General features: G+C 38.4%; 1 protein-coding gene across 1 annotated transcript in view; it reads left to right on the top strand.

Annotated features, from left to right (window-relative positions):
* Positions 1-8,795: 8,795 nt before the first annotated feature.
* Positions 8,796-25,408, top strand: part of LOC114052271 (serine/threonine-protein kinase LMTK2-like) — a 108,018-nt gene continuing 91,405 nt past the window's right edge. Inside the window, exon 1 of the mRNA XM_027874809.1 lies at positions 8,796-8,925. Coding sequence (XP_027730610.1) covers positions 8,796-8,925 — 130 coding nt within the window. The remainder of the gene's footprint in view (positions 8,926-25,408) is intronic.

Raw genomic sequence — 25,408 nt, 5'->3', positions numbered from 1 at the left:
GAAAGAACACTGGGTTTGGAATCTATTACTGTTCTTCATCCTTTGCTTCCAAAAAGGACCAGTGACACCAGGAGGGTAATGTCTGGACTTGAGCATGAATCGGATTTAAGTGAGGCAGAGTTGCGCAAAGTCATTAGCTTCATTCTAAAATCTGTGGGTCTGGGCTCAAATCCCAAACTCTGTGTTATTACCTGTGAAATCTTGGGCAAATCACATCACTTTTCTGGGCCTCAGTTTTCTTTTTCTTTTTTTTTTAAACCTGCAGTTATAGGAATTCCCATATTATCCATTGTGCTATAGATAATATTATAATTCAAGTCTCAGTCAGCAACCTTTCAGAAGATGCAAAGCAGCTGAATACTGTTTTCCACCGAGAAGTAGTGGAGGGAGGGGGAGAGGCAGGCAGGAGGATTATAGGTTATAACTCTGAGTTAGTAAGGAACAACCAGAAAGATCCTAGACCCTGCTCAAAAAGGTCTCCACCCACAGCCAACCAATTAGAGATTATTTGTGGGTTAACCCCCCCCATTTCTCTTTTAAAAGGAAACTACTCCGTTTTAGCATTAAACCTAGTAGTCACTCACACCTTGTGATGAACTAGTTCAACAGGAATTCTATTCTTACTAACACTTACTAAGCAGATACCAGTTCAACCAACCAACAGGCAATGGAAATTTTTCTGGGGGGAGGAGGAAGCTGAGGTAGGGGATCCTAGGATCATACAATTGGAAGCAGCCTTGGAGATCAATCTAGTCCAACCCCCTATTTTATAGATGAATTATTAGAAACCCAGAGAGGTGAAATTTCTTCATATTGCCATACAGGTAATAACTGGTAAAACTAAAACATAAATCAAGGTCTTCTAACTTCAAATCCAGTGCGGGAAGAGGTAATTTTGGAGCAGGGACGCTTCTAGGAAGGGTGGACCAGGTAGAATGCTACCAAAAAAGTTTCTGGACAGACAATTGTAAGCCTGGAGTTGAATTCTGCAGGACAAGGGCAAAAGGGCACTAGGGCACTGGGAGATGTCATAGGAGTACAGAAATGAGAGGATGAAGTTATCAAAGGAAAAAAATCACCTGCTACACAATGTTGCCTGGGACTAGGAAGTCTGATAGATAACTGAAAATCACAGTGAGGTAGATTACAGAGGAATGTCTTTCCTTGGTCCCCTGAAGAGCCTTAGCTAGGGAAATACTGCTAATTAGTTACTAATTCGAACCTCCCAGGGTTCAAGAAGTTTCTCTGAATTCGTGGAAGGGTATTATTCTTGGGACTGCCTTTGTATTGCTTGGCAGTTCATGAAAAGAGTTTTCCTCCAAACCCCCCCATCTCTAGCCCTCTTCCAGGAAGCCTATAGAAAAGAAAGTGGCTACAAATAAAAAGAATTATGCTGTTTGGGGAGGGGGGAGGGGTGTGGAGTAGGAGAGTTTTCTGATCCCTCCAGCTAACCTGAGTTCCCCAAAGTTTTTAGGTCCTCAAATTCAATGGTCCCTCAGTCCCTCAGATTCCTATTCTTCACTGTGCAGAATGGAATTCAGGTATCATTTCTGCTTTTGGTGCAGCCAAAAGCTTTATGAGGAGAGGGTGAACCCTTTTTGTTGGTAAATCAACCAACAAATATTTATTTATTAGTTAATATGTGAAAAGCTCTGTCTGTGGCTCCTAGGAGGACAGCAATTTAGGAGTCAAATGCAAGCTGCTATGAATTATCCCTTAGCATTATTACTTCTGGGGAAAAGCAGTAGACAGCAATAAAAATGTTCACATCATACTAAATTCTTTTCAGATGGAAAACACAAATATTACATAGCTGTGTTCCATTACAAATAAGGTATAGATACCTAGTTTTATTTGGCTCAGCAGAAAGATGAGTAGCCCGCAAATGATTTTTAGACGATTTACTGCCTTTGCATAAGCCCGAAGAAAGAAGAATGTAAAAGAGAATTTTAGTTCTTGACTGGTAAAATTAGCAAGAAGCCAGGCCTTTGTTAGGGTCCTCTTTTTTTTTTTTTTTTTTTTTTTTTTTTTTGGTGAGGCGATCAGGGTTAAGTAACTTGCCCAGGGTCACACAGCTAGTAAGTGTTAAGTGCCTGAGGCTGGATTTGAACTCAGGTCTTCCCCACTCCAGGGCCAGAGCTCTATTCACTGCACCACCTAGCTGCCCCTAGGGTCCTCTTTGATAGGAGAGGCAGATGATGTGATGGTTAAAGAAGGTAGCCTTTGGAGTTGCGAAGACCTAGATTCAAATCCTACTTCTAACATAGTAGCTGTATGATTGAACAAGCCTCTCAGTGTCCCAGGAACTCTGAAACTATGAGTTACTCATCTACGTGTGAGTTTCTTCACAGGGAGTTCACCATGCCAATGAAACCACAGGTTGTGAACAACAAAATAGATAAATGGTGGTTAGACTAGCAACAATCTGGGTGGAAGAAGTTCAACAGCTCAGAGGTCCAGTGACAAAACAGATGACTGGAAGTGGGAAAGTCAATAAGATGAAATGAACATGCAGAGAAAACTGAAAAGCACCTAAAAATGGAGGCTAGACATTGTGTGATCATACCACTTTTAATCTTTAGGAGTTTACATGACAGGCTTTATTAAATTCCATGTGGCCCACCTCCTTGGGGCTGGGAATGAGAAGGTTTTTGTTTTTGTTTTTGTTTTTTCATTTAAAAAAAGATCTCCTTTTGGAAATCTTGGAGAGGGGAATAGAAATGAGCGTGGCAATGGGGAAAGGTACTAGAAAGGGGGTATCGTTGGCCACCTGATAAAGAATTCGAACTCTTTCTTCTAGTGTGAAGTGAAAATAAGATTTTCCATCTCTGAGGTGACTATGAACTCTGAAGGGAGCGATTATTTTTGCACTTTGTTTATTTCCTAATACACCTTTGGCACTTAACTATAATTATTACTAACAACAATAATAATAGAGGCAATGTGGTACGGTGGATCAGGTGCTGGGCTTGGAATCAGGAAGGCCCAGCTGGATTCAGATTCTTCCTTTGACACAAACTAACTCTGTGATCCTGGGCAAGCTGCTTAACTCCTCTGCACCTTAGTTTCCTCATCTGTAAAATGAGGGGATTGGTCCCCAAGGTCTCTTCCTACTCTAAATCTATGGTTTTTTTTTTTTCCTTCTGGATAGACCTGTGATTTGATTGAACAGTAGTCCAAAGGACATTAAATATTAAAGAACAATGGAGCTTGGCGTGGTGGCACTTTAGTTATACTTTGCTACAAAGGTGGCTGAAGCTGGTGGATCTCCTTGAGCTTAGGAGTTCTGAGTTGCACTGGGCTAAAGTATCATGAAGGACCACCCAGTAGCCTAGGCATGTGCTAACCAGTCCACGTTGGAAGTGGAGCATGTGAAAGCTCCCATGATGAGCAGAGAGGAAGAGACTTGCTTGGGCAAGATGAGGAGACCGAGTCTCAAAAAAAGTATGAGATGTACCAGGAGGACTATTGCCTCTGGTATGAGGGCTTGCTGAGCCCTTTTCAGGGCTGCTCATCCAACTCTGGAGTCTATCTGATTCACCCAACTCTCACGTGTGCCTCCAAGAAACTGTGACATACACAGTGACCACACCCCGGTAAACCTTCTTGGCACAGATGCTAAACCAGGTTGAAGGTAACCTACAGGCCTCAAACCCATCGATGAGTTGAGGGATGTCTACCCCAAGCATATAAGGACTTCCCCTAGTGGAATGGGGGGGGGAGGGTGAGAACAATACCAATGACCATGAAGTGGGCTGAAAGCAGGTGCTGTGGAGCTCTTAGAGCTTGATCAGACACTGTAGAAGCCAAGGTCTCCCACTGCATCCTGGCCACCACTGGTTGTCTTGACTTTTGTCCTGCCATTGGACTTCAATGAATCTGGAAGAGATAATGAGGCTGACGCCTTTGTGCAACTCTGCCTCACAAATCCAAATCATTCGCAAGTCAAGACATCATCCCATGATGTCATTGGTCCTCTTCAAAATCAAAGGACAAACAATAAAAATAGAATAGGCAGATGGTAACTTGCCTTAGGACTGTTTCTGTCTGACAATTTAGTGCTTTCTTTCTCCATCAAAAAACAAACAAACAAAAGAGAGACAGAGAGCTAATAATGAAAGGACTTTCTGCAAACACTGATATCAATACATTTTCTCATCAGGCTTCATTCCTTTGAATCTTCTCTACCATACCCCTGCAGCCTCCTCAACTTCACCTCTGGATTTCCCCTGCCGCCCCTTCCTCTGATTGGCTGATTCTTCCCAGAACCTCCATTTTAAACAAAGCCATTAATACATACATATAAATAAGAAAGAAGGGAAAAGAAAAGCTCTCAGGGAAGCCAAGTCTTCATTCTTCTCCAGGCTCCACACCATTTTCAGAACTTTCTCTACCATGCCCCCATCCCAGTACCTTTACCGTACCCCCATCAGGCTTTCACACATTGTTTTCTCCATTAGAATGTAAGCCCTTGAAGAGAAGAACTTTCTTTTTGCTTGTATTTCTACTCCCAGTGCTTGGCACAATACCTGGCCCATAGTAAGTGCTTTATAAATACTTGTTGACTTGATTTGGCCATCATCAAGTAGTCTGCAGTTTAGTACTTTCTTTCTCCTTCAAACTTAAAAGTTAAAATAAACCCATGAAGTTTTCCCTAATTGAGTGAAGTGACAGGATGGTTTTCCTGTCCCATTAAACTTTTGTTTTCCCCACACAAATAATTCCACACAAAATCATAAATTCTTAGGCTCTGTACATCTAACGATCCTTTAATTTTTGTTAGTTTGTCATTTGTTGGTTATTTATTGAGTACCTGCTATGAACAAAGCATACCATTAGATACAGTGGGGCAATATAGCATATAATGCCCAGTCCCTGCCCCCAAAGGATTCATAACAGCCACAAACATGAACAGTTACATAACAAAATGAATTAGTAACAATAGAAGATGAGAACACAATCAAAAAAAGTCAAACTTTTGCCAAATAAACACTATTATTTATGAATAAATGATAAATCCTTATCAGGTAGAGTTAGGTTCAAATCCTATTTTTGGTGCTTATTAACTATGACCCTGGACATGTCCCTTAACTTTTCTGAGTCTAAGTTTTCTCATCTCTAAAGTGGGGATAATCATACTTATTGTCTCATATCATAGGGTTGTGGTTAAGTCTCAAATGAAATTAGGGAGGGAGAGAACACTGTTAACTGTAGTAGTTAGGAAAGACTTTCCTGGAGGAGGTGAAACTTGATCAAGTCTTGAAAGACAGTTCCTGGAAGTGGGAAGAAAAGAGAGTAAGCATCAAGAAGACATGGGGAAAATCTGGAAAATAGAAATGTATGTGATCTCTTCTAGGATAATGAGTAGCTGGAACAGAGAATAATAGGAGAAGAGTGAAAAATAAAGTTGGAAAAGTATATTAGAAACAGACTACAGGGAGTCAAGCTAAGGAGTTTGGACTTTGTCCCATAGGAAAGGGGGAGCTGGCCTTGCAGTCAGGAAGACTTGGGTCTAAGTTCTGCCTCTGACACAAAACTAACTGTGTGACTATTGTAAAAGTAAATCACTCACTGTCTCAGTGTTCCAAGTTTCTAAGACTGTATGTTACAGATGAGTTCTTGATCTGTTTGAATCAATGGAGGGAGCTTCCAAACCAGGACTTCCTCACACAAATGAAACCATACCTTCAAATCAATTAATAGGGATCTCTTGAAGGATTTTTAGTACAGGAGTGACATAATAAAACCAGTGTTTTATAAACTGGCAGTGATATATTAGTTGGGCATAGGCTGGAGGCACAGTGGTCAGTTATGAAGTCACTGGGGTGATGGTAGTATGATGTTATGAGGATGGTGGTAGTGGTCATGAAAAAGATGGCAGGAATTTAGAAGACTTTACAAAGGAAAACTTTATGGGACTTGGTCATTAATTGTATATTATGATTGGATATCATTGCATAAAACTTTTTGCGGGGGAAGCAATCAGTTTTAAGTGACTTGCCCAAGGTATCTGAGGCTGGATTTGAACTCAAGGTCTCCAGACTCCAGGACTGATCCTCTATCCATTGTGCCACCTAGCTACCCCTGTCACATATCATTTTACAGATAGATTTAAAGCTGGAAGGTGTCCACTAGTTAGAACTTTTAACTTTATAAATGAGGAAACTGAGACCTAGAAGGGTTAGAGAACTTGCTTAATTTCACATAAATAGTAAGTGGCAGAGCAGGTATTTGAATCTGGACTAATAGAGAGGGAAAAGTAAAAAATAACATTAAGTTTTCAAGTATGAGTGATGTAGGGAATGACAGAACTATTGATAAGTATAGGTAAATCATAAAGAGGATTTGTTTTGGGAGGAAATGATAAATAACAATCATAGGATGTTAGAGCTATGGAGGAGAAAATTGAGGCCAAAGAGAAGGGGACCTGGCCTTATGTTCTAAGATCTTTTCAACCTATCAGTTAGTCAGGGGCAGCTAGGTGGCCTAGATAGAGCACCCGCCCTGGATTCAGGAGAACCTGAGTTCAAATGTGACTTCAGACACATAGCACTTACTAGCTGTGTGACCCTAGGGAAGTCACTTAACCCCATTGCCTAGCTAAAAAAAAATGAAGAAAGTTCATACATTAGGTGCTAGGTATATTAAAATGAAGCAGTCTTTAACTTTTTTTTTTAATTAAAATTAAAACAAAGCAGTCCCTGCTCTCAAGGAGATTACATTCTAAAAGGGAAGAAAAATACGTACACATATAAGTATTCACAAAATAAAGACAAGGTGATTTTAGGAAGGAGTTATTAACAGCTGGGTGAATCAGAAAATCCCTCCTATTAGAGCTTGAAATGAATTTTAAGGTGATTAGAGATTCTAAAAGGTGAGGAGGAAGTCTATTCCAGTCATGGGGGACATCGGTTCAAAAATCTGGAGAAAGGAAATGTGCTATGCTGTGTGGGGAATAGAAATAAGCTGGCTTAAATGGTACATGCCTCTGTGACTCTGAGGACTTGATCAAAGTTATATCTAGTTCTAGATCTATGAGCCTGTGATTGCAGTTAATTAGTGAGAGAACTGAGAACTAGAACTCAGGCCTCCCTAATCCCAATCTCTTTTCACTGCACTTTTTAGCATAGTGCTTGGCATATTTGTTGTTGAGTTGTTTCAGTCCTGTCCAACTCTTTGTGACCCCATTTGGATTTTTCTTGGTAAGGATACTGGAATAGTTTGCTATTTCCTTCTCCTGCTCATTTTACAGATGAGGAAACTGAGGCCAATAGGGTTAAAGTGGCTTGCCCAGAGCCACACAGCTAGTAAGTATCTGAGGCTGGATTTGAACTCATGAAGTTGTCTTCCTGATTCCAAATCTAGTGCTCTCTCTACTGTGCTACCTAGCTGTTGGTTTGAATATAGGAGTTGCTTAAAAAAAATGTTTGTTGACTTGGTTGAACTGAATTCAGTTTTGGTTGTGTAGTGATGGTGTGACATCCAATAGGAAGCTACAAGCATCCTAGATTTCTTTTTTCTTAATGTTTTTCTTAATATTTTGCTTCTTACATTACCATAGTTATGTCCCATGTATCTCTCCCTGTCCCACTCCCAGAGAACCATTCCATATGACAAATAGTATTTTTTAGAGAAAAAAAAATCAGCACACCTGATGGACTCATTGGAAAATATCTGAAAACACGTGCAATGTGTAACACCTGTGGACCTCCCACCTCCACGAAAGGGTAGGTCGGGGGTATCTTCTCGTATGTCTTCAGGAGAGTTCCTGGAGCTTTATAATTTTGTTACATTACTTTTGTTTGTGTAGTTGTTCTTTCCATTTACATTATTGTAGTCACTGTGTATATCGTTTTCCAGGCTATGTTTACTTCACTCTGCATGTTAACTTCACTCTGCATCAATTCATGTACATCTTTACATGCTTTGTATTCATCACACACATTATTTCTCACACCACAGGAATATTCCACTATATTTGTGTACCATAATTGGTATAGCCATTGCTTAATTGATGAGCATCTACTTGGTTTTCAATTTTTAGTTATCACAAAAGTGCTGCTATTTTTATTTTATTTGCTATTACATTTGGAGCATATGGTGACTTTCTTCTTATCCGTGACTGTGGGGAGGATGCAGCCTAGATTTCTCCACACGGGTACTGTTCCAGCACCTTTGCGCCTGCAGGCGGCGCTATAACTGCTACCTCCTCTCTCCATCCCCACCCTCCCTCCAGCTGCAGAAGGATCTTCGCTGCTCACTCCTCCTCCCCAAGCCGCCAAGGAGGTGGGCGGGGCCTCCAGGAGAGACCGACTTGCTCCTCGATTCGCTCCCTGAACCATCAATCCCGGGATTTCGCTCCCGCCTGCGTCACGTGACGTAGCCCATCATGGCGACGGTGGCGGTGGCGGCAGCGTTGCTGCTGCTGGGGCTCCGGGCTCCGGACAGCGGCTGCTGAAAGGCAGGCGGCAGCGGCGGAGGCGGTAGGAGCCGCAACCGCAGTATCGACCTACAGACCCTACGACGCGAGCGGGAAAGATGCTGTTTCCCGGGCTGGAGCGGCAGGGGCGGACCAGGAGCCGGGCCGGGATTTGGGAGCAGCGATTTGTCTTCAGGAGCCGGCGCGGGCGCCGCTGAAGCAGCCGAGGGAGGGAGATAGGGGAGAGCGAGAAGGAGGGAGCGACCGACGGGCCGGCACGTAGACGGACCCGCAGGCCCAGGGAGCCGGGATCCAGCGCCGGCCGGCTCCGGCCGCAGAGACCTCGCCCGCCGCCGCCTCCACTTGTGCGGGGGAGATGCCGGGGCCGCCGGGCGCGCTCCGGCCGGCGCCGCCTCGGCCGCTGCTCCTGCTGCTGCTGCTGCTGCTGCTGCTGCTGCCGCCACCGCCGGGCGTCGGGGCCGCGCCACTTCCGCAAACAGGTGCAGGTAAGAGGTGGGGACACCGCGGCGGAGGTCCTGGAGGAGGCGGGGGGGGGGACCTGGGGGGGGCCGGGGGGGGGGCCGGGGGGGGGGGGGCCTTCGGCTAGATGAAGGAAGAAAAAAGGAAGCGATGTATAGAGCGGGTTGGGATTTGGGGTGCCGCTTCGGGGATTTTGTTAGGGTGAAGGGGAGGAGGAGGAGAGAGATGAGCCGAAATCAGCCCGACGTCTCGGGAGGATGAAGGGGAGGAGGCCGGGAAAAGCCCGTATCGCGGGGGAGGGGGCGGCCGAGGGAGGGGAGGGAGGGAGAGCTCCAAGAAATGAACCTTTGGTTTGGGAGAGACTGGGGAGCTTCGCCGAGCTGGTGAGGGAGGGAAGGGAAGTCGGGTTGGGAAGGTGCAAAGGATGTGCGGACGGGAGCACCCGGCTAACCCCACCCCTGCCGCAGCCCCGGCCCCGTACCTGTTGTGCGTGGCGCCGGAGCCCGCATCTCCGCAAGGCGATTTAGCTTCCGCGGTTTCAGAGCCTTCATCTGGACGCGGCAGCTGAGCTTCCCCTTTTCTGCTGTCACCTACGTGCCTGCTGCGGGATTTTCACTTCTTGTAGCAGGAAAGAATTTAAAAATCCTTTTCGTACTGCATTGTAAGTGATTAGTGAGTGCTAGTTCTTCTATAGCTTCTTGAAACTTAATTGTTTACAATTTAAAAGCAAATGTTTTAGGCTTCTGTTTTGTTTTTTTAATTTCTTACGAAATGAATCTACGAAGATGATGATTTTGGAATTCCATCTGTAAATTACCTATTTGTTGAAATCATGTAATCAGAGTAAACTGCTTTGTACAGTTATTAGGAATCTGGTCTAAAGATGATTAAATTTGTTTTCTTAGCAGTGTCATTTATTTTTTTCCTTCTTTTTCCTCTATAATCTACATTTGTCAATTTTTCCCCCAAGAGTACATTAGCCCAATAAAGTATATTCTGCATTTAGCCCCTTTTTTTTTCTGAACAAATCTACATGAATTTGCCATTATGAGTTGTTGCTTGTTTGAAATAGGAGAGACCAATGTTAACTACTTAGGGAGCTTCTTGTGGTTTATTATTTTCGAGAGTCAGATTCTTGGAAGAAGAAAAACTGGAAAGCAAAAAATCTTTGTAGGATGAGTAACATTTATTGATCACATTGAAGTTATGTATATATTATTCAAGAAGCTTTGGAGAAAAATTCACAGTATTTTGAGACAAATACCGCTGAATTTGACCCAACCTGGTACGAAGAGAGTCTTTTAATTGAGAGTCTTTATTAATGAACTGGGTAATGTAATTTGCGCCAATTATAGGGACAGAGATTGGACTTGTGATTTCATTGCTAGAGGGAAGTACCAGATGAGGAAATCCTTCTTTCAATATAGATTACTGACATTTTTGGTATTGATAGTCTTAAAGAATTGCTTAGAGCACTGAGAGATTGAGACTTGCCCAAGGTGGTACAGCCAATAATTTTCCTAGAATTTGAACCTAGGTCTTCCTGGCTCTGAGGCCAGCTATCTAGCCATTACCCTTCAGCTTCCTCAACCAATTATCTTGTAAGAAGAATTTTGATCTAGTAGATAAAAAGAAAGGTGAATTTTTAATTAGCCCAGAGCAGATTAATGGAACATCCTCTAAGAGGAGAAAATGAAAAAAGATGTAAAAAAGTAATTTTGAAGTCAATTCAACAAACGTGTGAGTACCTGCTATATACAAGGTGCTATATTGCCTACAAGGAGCTCCTAGGAAGACTATGCCATGTATTGATTGACATAAATAATGAAGGGTATGATAAAGGTTGCTTGTAAAAAGAGTGATGAAGGTACAATCGTCAGTTCTCAGGATTATTGGGGACTTGTATTTTAAAACCTTAAACAAATCTTTTAAAAAAAAAACCCAAATCTTAAAATAACAAAAACAGTCTCTATTTGTGAATGCTAAATGTCAGTTACTGCCCTTTAGGTCTGTAAATTCGAATGGATGCTTACATATAAAACATAAAATGAAACATCAGCTTTTGCCTGAATATTATAAAACAAAACGACTTCTAAGGTCCTAGATTCTTACATTAAAAATTAAGCTATAGCTATAAATACTAAATAGATCTTTTCTAATTTATTGGTGTCTAGATTATCATGACAACTTTTGTAAAAATAAAGTTTTCCCAGTAGATGTTCACCTTGTGACGTACTGAATTCTGTTATTAGAGGGTTTCAATAGATGAGTGACAAATTTAAATGATAGTTATCTAGGTAAAATTCTGTGGAAATGACAGACTTAAAATATAAATCATGTTGTCTTATGTGGCTGACACAGTACTAGATATTAGAGTACAAAGATCCTGAATAAGTGTTGTTGGATTGGACAGATAATTGAGATGATTCAAAACTGAATTCAGTTAGGCCAAGAAGAATAATTTGAAGAAAACTTTGCATGTTATTATTTCTCACTAGGTAAGGCAGACTTCCCAATGAATTTGTACACTTGGTAAGAGCCATTAAGCATTGTAAAAATGATAAACACCCATCTTTTTTATTACATCAGTCATTCCCTACAAACATTAATTCCCTACATGCCAGCCATGGTGCTGGGTTCAGAGATTACAGAAACAAAAATGAAATAGTCTCTGGTCTCAAGGATATGACACACATATTATAATATGCAAATATTTACAAAATAAATACAAGGTAATTTGGAGGGAAGGCAGCAGCAGGGGTAGGGAAAGAAACTAGAGAGCCTTCATCTAAGAGGTGGTCTAATCCAGGGGTGGGGAACCTGTGGCCTCATGGTCACATGTGGCCCTCTTGGTCCTCAAGTGTAGCCCTTAAGAGCTAATCTTTAAAGGAAATTAGGATTCTTCGGGGAGAGGTAGTACATTTTATGCATGAAAGTGAAGAGGAAGTCCCTTTCAGCCTTGTGAAGGGAACAGTAAGGGAGTCATGAAATTGGAATTGGGAAGAACAGTTATACTTTTATCTAGAGATCTGTATATAGACTTATTTATTGCTTCTTTTTTCCTTTTGCTCTTTTTGTAGAGAAAAGGAAGGAAGAATAGCATAGTATTTCTTTTACATTTACAATAATTTTAAAGCTATTAGGTATTATCTAGCCTAGGTGAGCCTTCTCATTATTCACTTTTATTATTTGTTACTACCCCTTTATGTAAAAAAGATATGGTAAAGAAGTCATTTGAAACAATCAGGTAAAATCAGGCTTTAGAATTTCCTTTGAATTTCAGGTATCTTTAACCATTCCTATTTGTAAATGACAAAATAATCATAGATAAATGTAAGTCACAGAAAAGTCAACAGCTTGATTTTACCTTATTGATTCAAATTCCTGCTTAAATCATTCAGTTATAGTGTGATTGTGGTAAATATGTGGGTTGGGCTTACCCACCAGGTCTGAAGGAGTTTGCTTCATAACCCTCTTACTTGGCTCTCCCTTTAAGCTTCTTGGAGATGTTCTTGCAGTCAGTGATCTGAAGTCTTTTTTTTTTTTTTTTGCTGCTAGTCCACATTTCTAACAGGTCCATCATTTTTGGGCAATCCCATCCTGGCGATCTTCAGGAAAAAAGTAAAGTTCATTGTTTTCATGACAGTTGTAAAGTTAACAATTTTTGAACAATTTTTTCTCGGCCTCAGTTTTCATTAGATTCTGCTTATCTTAGGAAGATTTGTCTATGTATGCAGATTTCTTTTACATCTGCACTATTCTCAGACCTCTTACAAAGTGAAGAGACTTTGAATTGTTTTGAAACATTGAGTATTTTCCTATATTGAAGGCCCTCCTATAAGTACACAGTATCTTAGTGATATTAGGGCAGTAGTTAGTCAAGGAAACCTACTTCTATTGTTCTGTGGGATATTAGGTCACAGAGTACAGAAGAAGCTTTCAGCAGTTCCAGATAAAGGACTATACGGAAGTTTCAATGAAGCCAGTGGGAATCAGCTACTGATTAAACTTGAGTATGTGAAACTGGGGCTCTAGGGTTAGACTAAACAGAGACTTGTAACTTGCAAAATCCTTTTAAAGGGAGAATTTAGTAAAAGGCAAGTTTTGACATACTGACACACAGCTTCAAATTATTTCTATCACAATTTCCACAAAGGAGTTTTTCCATCTTTGTTAGAAATAGCCTATATAATTTAGTTGTAATTACTGCTGTAACTACTTTTAGTATAATGGATAAGAAAAAATACATCTTATAGAAAGGTCAGTTCAGATATTTTATAGGTCATCTACATATATACATCAAACCCCTAAGTTTTGATTGTGTTGCTAATGTTGAGTATCCATTTTTTTTCTTTGTTTTTTGAGTTAAAGAGTCCTTAGGTCGTTAGAGTTTTGTGGATAATGTAATTGAGATAATTGTAAAAAAGGAAGTAAGTTTTCTCTGGATTATATCCAGAATTCTGAAACACTTGGGAATGAATCCTCAAAATAAGGCTATGTGAATTTAGTTATGCAAGGAAAAACATATAGTCAGCATTCTGTTTCATACTCACTGAGAAGAGAATTTATATGAAGACTTGAGTTCAAATCTGGCATTAGACACACTTGCTACCTGAGCGACCCTGGTCAAGTTCACTTAAAAAAAAATCTCTTTGGCTCAGTTTCTTTGTGTGTAAAATGGAGAGAGTAACAGCACCAATTTCACAAGGTTGTTGTGAGGATCAGATGAGATAATATTTGTACAGCACAGTGCCTGCACATAATAGGCACTATGTAAATGCTAAGTGGTGGTAGTGGTAGGAGTGGTGGTGTTGGTGATATTTCTTTTTCCCCCCACTTAATAGTATTTTATTTTTTCCAATTACCTGTAAAGATAGTTCCCAATATTCACTTTTGTAAGATTTTGAGTTCCAGATTTTTTTCTCCCTCCCCTCCCCCTCCTTCCAAAGACTGCAAGCAATCTGATATAGGCTGTACATGCACAATCATATTAGACATATTTCCACATTAGTCATGTTGTGAAAGAAGAATCAGAACAAAAGAAAGAAAAAACAAACAAAAAAGAAAATGGTATGCTTCGATCTGCATTCTGATTCCATAGTTCTTTCTCTGAATGTATATAGCATTTTCCATCATGAGTCTTTTAGAATTGTCTTAGATTGTTGTATTACTGAGAAGAACTATATCAAAGTTGCTGTTACTGTGTACAATGTTCTCCTGGTTCTGCTCACTTTATTCATCATCAGTTCTTGTCTTTCCAGGTTTTTCTGAAATCTGCCTGCTCATAATTTCTATTTATTTTTTTGCATTATATTTCTTTTTTTTATTAATTTATTTTGATTTATCAGCAGTCACTTCCATAAGCTTTTGAATTTAAAATTTTTCTTCCCCTCCCTTACCAAGATGGCATGCAATCTGATATAGGCTATACATATATATTTCTATTAAACATTTTCACATTAGTCATGTTGTAAGGAAGAATTAGAACCAATAGAGGGAACCACAAGAAAGAGGAAATAAAACAAAACAGAAGGGAAAAAAAGAGCAAATAGTATGTTTCGATCTGTATTCAAACTCCATAGCTTTTTCTTTGGATGTGGATAGCATTTTCCATCATGAGACTTTTGGAGACATCTTAGATCCTTGCATTGGTGAGAAGGGCTAAGTCTATCAAAATTAGTCATTGCACACCGTGGCTGTTACTATGTACAACGTTCTCCTGGTTCTGCTCACTTCACTCAGCATCAGTCCATACAAGTCTTTCCAGGTTTTTCTGAAGTCCACTTGCTCATTATTTCTTGTAATAGTATTCCATTGCATTCATATTATTACAACTTGCTCAGCCATTCCCCAACTGATGGACATCTCCTCAATTTCTAATTCTTTGCCACTGTTTATCCTGTCCTTATTAATAATGGTCAAATATATCATTTCAAAGAAGGAAATATCTTCCTTCAGTTCAGGGAACCACTTCTAGAAGAAAGATACTAGGGAAGGTCTAGAATTTTTTGGATTGTTAAATTTTAATTACCCAGAAAACTCATTCTATGATACGTTGACAAAAGAAGACCCTTCATGCCTAGTATGCAGATTGCATAGGCTGGTGTAATTAATTCTCAAAATAATTTTTTGTATTAGTAATTTATAGGCAGAAGGACAAGAAGTAATTTGAGCCTTTGAGAAGGGGTTATGTAAATTAATGCTGGTCTCAGTATACTATACTGAGTTTTTAATAGAATAGTATGTTATTCTGTGTTTTTGGAATACTTTTTGGGGGACAAGTTGCAGTTATAGCAGCTCTTATAAGTAAAAAAAATTGCAAACTAAACAAAGATCCATCTAAATTGAGTGGATTGAAGAATGAATACAGTATTTTGTTGGAATAAAGCATCTCTGGAGACTGCATAGTAAAAAATGAACATTTAGTAGACATCTATCTGTAGGATAAGCACAAAGAAATGCAAACCTTAGTTTATCAAAGTTAGTTGATTTCCACCTAGGGAATGGTTACTAGTGGCTTTTAGCTATTAATCATTTTCCCCTACTTCCTAGCTGTCTAGCTGAATATCTCATTCGTAAGGGAAAAAGTATTATAAAATAGGGAAAGTTGGACAAAAATCCCTAGTCTGAAATGTGCAAATTGCTAATTACAAACTACTTATACATTCCATTGTTAACCTGTCCTTGGACCTTTCTTGGCAACACCGTAAGAACAAGCTAAGAAAATAAGATGAAGCTGGTATGTTGGAGCAAAATAATGAGATAATATATTTTAAAATTGCAGCTGGTGACTAATTTGGAACCATGCCTTGGCATTGCAGTCATAGCCATACTGACAGGCACATCAGTGAAATAACTTTAATGGTTAGACAAAAGTTAAAATAGATTGTACTTTTCATTCAGAATTAATATTTGATCTTAAAAACATGGAAGAAATGAGGACTATTGTTATCATATAGTCTAGGTACCTGAAATCACAATATGGTAGATGTTCTTTCTTTCTGTTTCCATTTCTGTTACCTTTTCCAAGCCTGCATCACTTGCAGTAATCTAGGCATTAGTAGTCTTCTATCTGCTCTCCCAGTCCAGAGTCTCTTCTCCCCTTCAACTGATCTTATACATTGTTCCCAGATTAATTTTCCTGAAATACTGTTTTTTGACATTTTACCTTCTCTGCTCCAAAATCTTCAGTGACTTCCCATTGCCTATAGAACAAAATGCAAACTCTTTAGCCTATCATTCAGTTTCTCTCCACAGCCTGGATCCCACCTAAGGCATCCAATTCATTTCATACCAATTTTCTACTGCAGCGGTTCCCAAGCTTTTTGATCTCAGGCTCCGCCCAAAGAGTTTTTGTTTATGTGGCTTATAAATACGTGTAAGTAAATGCAAAACAAAGGAGGAAGGTAGTTTGGGGGAAATCCAGGGAAGGCTTCAAAAAGGAGACATTGCTGAACCTTGAAGTGCAGTCATCATGATCTTGAAGTTAGATAATGATGACAATAACTTCTGACATTTAGATAAACTTTTTAACATTTGCAGAGTGGTTTATGTCCTCTACTTCATTTGAAACTTAAAATAAACCTGTTATTAACCCCGAGTTAAAACTCAGATTTTATGACCATTTTCCCCAGGAGGATTCTGATTCTCACAGAGCTTAAGTGATTTTCCCATGATTATACAGGTTTTAAGGCAGGTTTTAAGCCCAGGTCTTTCTGATTCCAAATCTAGCTCTCAGTGTACTGTGTTTCTGAACAGGCAGAGATGAGGGGAAAAGGCACATTACAAACACAGAGGAAGAGTTTCTGTGAAGGAAGTAGAATATTAGATTTAGGAAACAGCTAATAGTATAGTTTGGATAGAACATAGAGTTCATAAAGGGGGTTTAAAGTGAAGTAAGCCTCAACAGGAAGGTTGGAGCTGAATTATAGAGGTTCTTAAATACTGGGCTGAGGATGGGCTTCGATATCCGTTGAAATTCTGTGGATCTCATGAGTTTTATTTTATATTACAGGCAGGGAACTGCTAAAGGTTTTTTGGTACAGGAGTGGCATTGTCAGACCTGGGCCTTAGGAAGTTAATTTTGGCAGCTTTGAGAGCAGGACAAATTAGAGATGGGAGGATTTGGAGGCAAAGAGATCAACTAGAGGATATCACAGTAGCACAAGTGAGAGATGGTGAGGGCCTGCCTGAAGGTATTGGCCCTATGAATTGAGAAAAGAAAATAGATGCAAGAGGTGTTGTGGGTTTAAATTTATGGTATTTGGCAACTTATTGAATATGGTTGGTGGATGAGGGAGAGGGAAGGGTCAAAATGACTCAGCGGTTAAATGTAATTGACTTTGAGAATGGTATTCTCAACAGAAATAAGGGAAATTTGGAGGAGGTTTAGGGTAGAGAAAGAATTCCAGTTTGGTTTTGAGATGTTGACGTGTTTTCCATGTGGGAGATGTCTGGCAGTCAAGTTGTTGCTACAGAACTTGAGGTAGGCAGATAGATTAGGACTTTAATATAGAGTTAGAAGTAATATGAAGTGTGTTACCTACTAGCAGTGCCTGTAGCAGTGCCCTGTATAGTTAGCAGTGTGAGTTAACTGCTGCCAGCTTTTGCCTTCTTTCCCCCAGAATCCTGAGACTAGAAGTATGTATGGTTAAGCAATCACTTTATGATGCAAGGAGGGATGCTTTTTATGATTACTTTTTATAAATGCATATAAATGTGCTAACAATCACAGTTTGTAAACATTCACTTAACATGATTGGTATGTTAAATGGGAAATCCTGGTCCAGTGTGCTATGAGTAGAAATGCTACTAGAATAACTGAATCACTTCAATATTGACATTCTTGCTATAAATGAAGACAGAAAGCAAAAGGAAATTGCAGCTAAATGGAAGATAAGTGGGTTCTTGAATTTTATTGAGAGGCTTAGCTTTAACTGCCCTAGTTAGGCCATATCTGGAATAGTGTTCAGGGTACTACATTTTAGTGAAGCAAAGAATTTCCAGGTTAGGGCAAACAGGTTGGTGAAGGGTCTTCTTCTGTGAGTCTGTGTCATATGGAAGTCATTTGTAAGAATTGGTGGTGTTTAACTTGGACAAATAGAAAACTCAGGGAACTAGTAGCAATGGGTGGAAGTTGGGAAGAGGCACATTCAGGCATAATGTCAGGAAAAACTTCTGAATGGTTAGAGCTGCTCCCAAATGGGATGCGTTGCCTCAGGAATTACTGGGTTGCCCCTCCTTGGAGGCCTCCAAGTGGAGACTGGATGACCATTTGTCACAGTGGGATTCCTTTTGTGTGCAAGTTGAACCTCTGATGATCCCTTTTAATTCTAAAATTCTGCAAGTCTATGAAGAATGGTTCATGGGTAATTCATGGAAAAGCAAATAAAGGAGTTGACAGTTTTTGTTTATATCTTTTTTTAAAATTTATTTTAAATTTATGGAATAAAATAAACATTTCCATAATGTAGTATAATAAAAAAGATGATTGCACATAAAACTGCAAATCTATTATGTACAACTTGTTATTCCTTTTAAACATATAATAAAGTTATCATGTACATTTCCTTCCCCTCCCCCTTCTTTCTTCTTTCTCTGCCCCCTGCCCTAGGAAAGGCTGCCATAAAGAATACAATTTCATTAGACACATGGTCACTTCATATTATAGTATTTGTGAGAGCAGTTCCAAAAAAAACCACTATGAAGATAATTATGCTTGTACCCTAATATCAGTTGTAGGTCATGAAGTGGTAGAGACAGTCTATGAAGAACTCAGTAAGACCCTTTAAGTTAAAACAATGTTAAATACTTAGTGACTTCAGTGCAAAGGAAGTTATAGGCAAGAATGATGAGAGATTTTGGGAAAATGTGGTTTGGGTGTAAGAAGCAAAAGACCAGAGAAAACACACATGGGCGACACACACACACACACACACACACACACACACACACACACACAGACACACACACACACCCCCAGATGGCTATGTATCACGAATATTCTCTTCAGTAAAAGAATTAGGGCATGGTGGGCACCAAGTAACACCACAAGAAATGAAACTGATTATATCTAAATGGATCTGAAAAAACTACTTTCAGATGTGGGAGTCATTTCCAAGTCAATTATCTTTGTACAGTTAGATGATTAAATTTTTTAGAGCAAAGATCAAATCAATACTGAATTATTAAAAAAAAATAAAAATTAGAAGATCTGAAATGTCATTAAAACCATTCCAGCCTTTATGCAATTGATACTGAAAAATAGTAAATGGAGTAGACAGCTATATAGACTAGCATCATTTCCTAAGGATGCAACTATTTTCCTAACATTTAATTCAGTCATCACAGTAGTGAGAACAAAAATGCTTAGCAGTGGCAGCTGAAGATAATACAGGTTTAGAAAATAAGCTCATATGGAAAACTTATGAAGAAAGATGGTAGAAGGTCATAAGTAGTATTGTGTCAGGAAAAAATTGAGAAGTGATATAAGAAAAAAAATTTTATAAAAAAGCTTGGACATATGAAAAACCCGGTTAATTCAGATCATCCTGAGGGCATTTTGGGAGGAAACTGAAAGTACCACATCAAACAGATAAAAACGGAAAAGATTTGTTACTTTTCAGCCATTTTTAGACCATGTTACCTGCATTTGGCCATCCTCATCCTCATTCCACCATTATGGACTCTGCCCTTGGCACCTTAGGCTTTAGATAAGCTTAAATTTTATCTTGTCTAGAACCAGTCCACCTCATCACTTCCCAAATTGTGCAGCTTTGATATCATTCGCTTCTCCCTTTATGTATTATCTTCCCCCATTAGAATGAGGGAAAAGAGTTTCTTGCTTGTACTTGTAGTGCCTTCTTCCCACCCCCCACCCCCGCCCCCAGTTAACGCAATGCCTGGCACATAGTAAGCACTAATAAATATATTTTCATTCTTTCATTCATAACTATCATCATTTGTTCATTATGACAAATTAGTTATTCTCTCCATCAATGACAGTGAAGGCACAATCCCTGATATCCTGCATGAGGAAGTAGAAATGGCATTAAAGAAAGCAGAGGGCAGCAAGATGAGGGTATACGAAGAGCAGTGAAGAGTTGATTCTCGATATTGCCCAAAGAAGGCAGGCTGCCAGGCACTTGGGGGAAAATATTGTAGCTCTTACTGCTCCTACTTTAAAAAGACAGAGAGGAACAATCAAGAAAACATCCTACCTGCCCACTTTCTCATCTACATGAAATCTTAATGAAAATAATTTATACATGTATCAGCATCATTAATACAGATGTGAATAAGCGAATAGGTAGGATATTGCAAAGTATATCGTATAGTAGGCTACATTTTTATAATCACAAAACTGACTGAGAGTTGTAGAACACACAAGGAACTACTCTGTTTGTTACTAGTTGACTGAAAAAGAATTGGATTCAGTAATGCATAAGCTTTTCTTCAGTAAGATATCTCGTGTATTGGTTAAAGTCCTACAAGGTTCCTTGAAAGATAGAACAGAGATAAATTTGTTCAGCCCTCTAATTATAAATAGCAAGTGAGGAATAATGCAGAAATAAGTATAATTGTTAAGGTGTGTTTCCCACTCTTAAGGAGGATGATCAAATCACATGGAAGAGGTTTTCCATATAGATGGTGAAGTCCTCCAGATGATTCTATTTTCTGATGCCAGTATGCTGATCATATGAACATTGGAATGTGGGAAAGTCTCCTAAATTAAATCCACAATCACTCAAAGGACTGGTCAGTTGTCACCTCAGGAAAACCCAAGTGGATGAAGAATGTCCATTGATGAGGCTGTGTTCTGAAGGTAGGTAGACAGCTCAATAGAGCTGATCCATCAGTACACATATCTTGAAGTGACACTGCATGAATAGTGAACTGGTCCTAAATTTGTATAGAAAAAGAGAGAGGCCCCTTTGGCACTATTGATGGACTTGTGAATGGCCATAACCATTTTGGAAAGAAATTTGGAATTACACACAAAAGGTTATAAAAACAGTGTGTGCCCTTGACCCTACTATACCACTGCTATGCTTATGCTTAAAAGAGAAGAAAAAAAGAGAAAAGGGTTCTATGTGTAAAAAATATATATATACGTATATGTACACATATACGTATATATGTATTTATAGCAGTTCTTTTTTGTACAACAATTGAGGAAATGTCAGAAAGAGTAAGTTGTAGTATATGAATGTGATGGAGTACTATTATTGTGCTATAATAAATGAGGAAAAAGATGATTTCAAAAAAAACTTTGACTTACATGAACTGATGCAGAGGAAAGCAAGAAGAACTAGAAAAACAATTTATAACATCAGTAGTATAAAAAGGAACAAGTTTGATAAACTGATGAAGAATGAAATGAATAGAACCAGGAGAACAATTTATTCAATAACAACACTATAAAAAAACAAAGAGTGTTAAGAACTACAAGAATTACAATCAATACGGTGACTATTCATGTAAAAATATTGAAAAATATGCCTGGCAAAGGAGATCTTACTGATTATGTAGCAAGAATAAAGGGTAACAGTGGACAGCATGTGTGCTTCATTGGTAACCTCTTATTGTCTAGATCTAGAGAAGCTTCCTTGGTGGAAGATTAGTCAAATGACATGGACAAAAATAGCACAGATTGAGCTGGTGTGCATGAGTTATGACCTCTTACTATCTGGAAGGATTGAGCACATCAGGGAGAACATTGATTCACATGAAGCCTATTTTTAAGGCTAGAAAATTCTGCTCTTCACAGCATAGTATTTTGTGATAAGCTACATATTATAGTGAAAGCTTAAAGCCTTTTGACAGTATTTACCTTCAAATACTCAAAATAACCTTTCCTGACTTAATTTTCCAGTTTTTGTTGTTATTTTTGCCAGTTACTTGCAAACCACACCCACTAGCAGCGTTCAGGGGCATTGATGCCCTGCTCCATCCATTACCTGTGTGAGCTAAAAACAGGTGGAATGTTAGATGGTTCTGTAGAGTAGTAGAAGAGGATTGATTGTCATTGGGCAACAGAGGTGGTGTGATTTCTGTAGCTTGAAGAATTATCTGGAATTTTCAAGACTAAGTCAAATAATATTCATGAAATACCATGTTAGAGCTGCTAAATCTCTTTAATATGTAATTTAAAGAGGAAGCAGGTAATTCTTTAATTAGCAAAAGTTCATATTTTAACTAGTCATGGTAGTGTGCTGTGATATATCTGAATAGCATGTAGTATTGATAGGCCTGTGTAATCTGAAAATCTATAATGTCTCGATGGGGGGAAAAGTATATTTGTCTTAATCAATCTTGTATAGTATGGGAAAATACTTACTAAAAGTTGTTTATGTGTGAAAAATAATCCTGGCATGTTTCTTACTTTTTACTATTTCTCTAATTTGCCTTGATTGTTTGTGTGTGTGTATATGCCCAGCATTCTTACATTAATAGATTTTAATGATTTACATACAATCAGTTGGTTTTGATTTAAAACATAAAAGCACATTAACATTTGATAAAGATATGTAAGGATTTTTATCATTTTTGTAAGATAGGTAGTTAGGACAAAAATGATTTTGATGGAGAGGGAGTGCTTAATAATAATTACCACATTGAGATTTAGCTTCAAAGAATTCTATAGAACTTTGTCCTCTAAATTTGTTTGATACAGTACTAAAATGTAAACAGACCTGAAGGGATTTCAATTTAATATACTATAGCTAAAACTCCTAATTATAATAGATAAATTCGCAAAATGTTTTAAAATGTCACATAAGGGGAACTCCAAGGTTTCATCTCAAACCCATCAGAAATAGCAAAGTTAACAAAAATGGAAAATGAAAGATGCTGGAGGGGCTATAGGGAAAGAGGCACATTGATGCATTGTTGATGGAGCTGTGCATTGGTTTAACCATTCTGAAAGGCACCTTGCAACTGTATGCTCCCAAATTTACTGAATTGTACCTGCCCCTTTTCCAGTGATAACTCTTACTAGGCATATACCCCAAAGAGATTAAAGAAAGAAGAAAAGGATCTACATGTACAAAAGTATTTTAGCAGCTCTTTGTGGTGGCAAGGAACTGGAAACGAAAGAGGTGCCTAGGTGCCCATCAGTTGGAATGGCTGAATAAGTTATGGTACATGAATGTAATAACAGTACTATTATACTGTAAGAAATAAAGAAGTAGACAATTTCAGAGAAATCAGGGAAGGTTTCTATGAACTGATGCAGAATGAAGCAAGCAAAATGAGAACAATTTGCAATATCTCAAGGATAGAATTCTTTGCTGTATTGTTCTCTTGAATAGTGTTTCCTGGGGACTATTTTAGGTAAGTTTGTTATTTTTCGGAGTCTCAGTCAGTGTCCTGCTGTTGCATTTTAATGATAGTTTCAGGTAAGAGTAAAGTAGGGTCCTGAACAGTTAATGAAAGGCTACTTCCCTGGAAAGTATCATTTGCCTATGTGGAGAGTCTTTTCTTAGAGCCATTGTACTATTAAACAATTTTGAAAGACAAGAATTCTGATCAACCTTGATTCCAGGGGCCTCAATAATAAAGATTGCTCCCCACCTCGTGACAGAGAGGTGGTGGGCTAATAAGCAAAATAAGATGTACTTTTGGATGTGACCAATGTGGGAATTTGTTTTATTTGACTTTGCTTATTTGTTATAAGCTTTATGTGTTTTCTTTTATTCTTTGGGGAGAGGTGGAACAGGTAGGAAGGAGAAAAAAATAAATGCTTGATTTAGAAAAACTGTAATACTAAGGATTTGCAAAAAAAAAAAGTAATATAATTGTTCAACAATTGAAATTCTTGTTTTAAAAACTCTAAAAAATTATAGTGTATTTGCCTATCATCAAGCTAGCTGTTCAATTTACAAATTATAAGGTATTTATAATATATAACTACATTGGGAATGATACTTTTATGATGATTTTTAAAAAGTCAACTCTCGAGGCAGCTAGGTGGCACAGCGGATAAAGCACTGTCCCTGAAGTCTAGAAGACCTGAGTTCAAGTCCAGCCTCAGACCAAACACTTGACACTTACTAGCTGTGTGACCCTAGGCAAGTCATTTAACCCCAATTGCCTTAAAAAAAAAAAAGGATCAAGTCTCTTTCAACAGTTCTGACAAAAATAGAGGCCTATTTTCAAGAACAAAAAATTGGAACATTCTTAATTATGCTAATTTTAATAATATTTTTTTTCTAGTGGAGATGATTACTGATCAGCATAATTTATAATGTGAAGTAATTTCTTTTATTATGCAGCAAGAAATAGTTGATTGACCCATAAAGTAAGGTCCAACCCTCACATCAATAGTTTCAGATTGTGAATAGAATAGAATATATATTTGCAGATAGGATTAGAGAAATCATTGGTAATTGGCATTACTGGTCTATTAAGAAGTCTCTAAAGTATCTTAAAGTCAGAATGGATTAATGAAAAGGTTAGGAAACAGAGAGTCAAAAGACATGATTTCTAGGCTTACTTCTCCAGTTAACTAGCTGTTTGGCCTTTGGTAAATCATTTAATTTCACTAATCCTTTTTCATCCTTTGTAAAATGATCAGTTGGACCTAAATCTTTCAGTTGTAAGATTCTGTGATTCTAAAATCCACAGAGTCCACTAAGAGATAACTAATATAGCTGCCTTTGGTGATCAGAAATTTTTGTGATAAAATGGATATTAATTTTTTAAAAGAAAAACATATTTTATATTTTCTTCTCCAATTACATGTAATAACAGTTGTAAACATTAAAAAAAATTTTTTTTGAGTTCCAGAATTTCTCCCTTCTTCTCTTCCCTCCCTCGCTCTTTGAAGGCAATTTGATATAGGTTATACATGTACAATCATGCAAAACGTATTTCCATATTAACCATGTTGCAAAAGAAAACACGGACCAAAAAACAAAGCAAGAAAAACAAAATTTTAAAAAGTATGCTTTGATACTGCATTCACACTATCTGTTCTTTCTCTGGAAATGGATAGCATTTTTCATCATAAGCCCTTCAGAATTGTCTTGGATCATTCTCTTGCTGAAAATAGTTAAATCATTCACAGTTGATCATTGTACGTTGTTGCTGTTACTGTGTGCAGTGTTCTCTTGGTTCTGCTCATTTCATTTTGCATTAGTTCATACGTCTTCCCAGGTTTTTCTGAAGTCAACTTGTTCATCATTTCTTATAGCAAGATAGTATTCCATCACAATCATATACTACAACTTGTTCAGCCATTCCCCAATTTATGGGCATCTCCTCAATTTCCAGTTTATTGTTTCCACAAAAAGAGATGCTATAAATATTTTTGTACATATAGGTCCCTTTCCTTTTTTCTTTGATCCCTGTAGGATATAGAAATAGCAGTGGTATTCCTGGGGTCAGAGGGTATGCACAGTTTTATAGCCTTTTGGGCATAGTTCCACATCACTCTCCACAATGGTTGGATCAGTTCACAACTCCATCAAGAGTGTTTTAAAGTCTCAACATTTGTCATTTTCCTTT

This window comes from Vombatus ursinus, unplaced genomic scaffold (genome assembly GCF_900497805.2).
Source record: "Vombatus ursinus unplaced genomic scaffold, bare-nosed wombat genome assembly UNPS02014807.1, whole genome shotgun sequence".
Classification (NCBI taxonomy): Eukaryota; Metazoa; Chordata; class Mammalia; order Diprotodontia; family Vombatidae; genus Vombatus; species Vombatus ursinus.
Note: the sequence above shows the minus strand (reverse complement) of the source record. Positions and strands in the feature narration are given on the sequence as shown.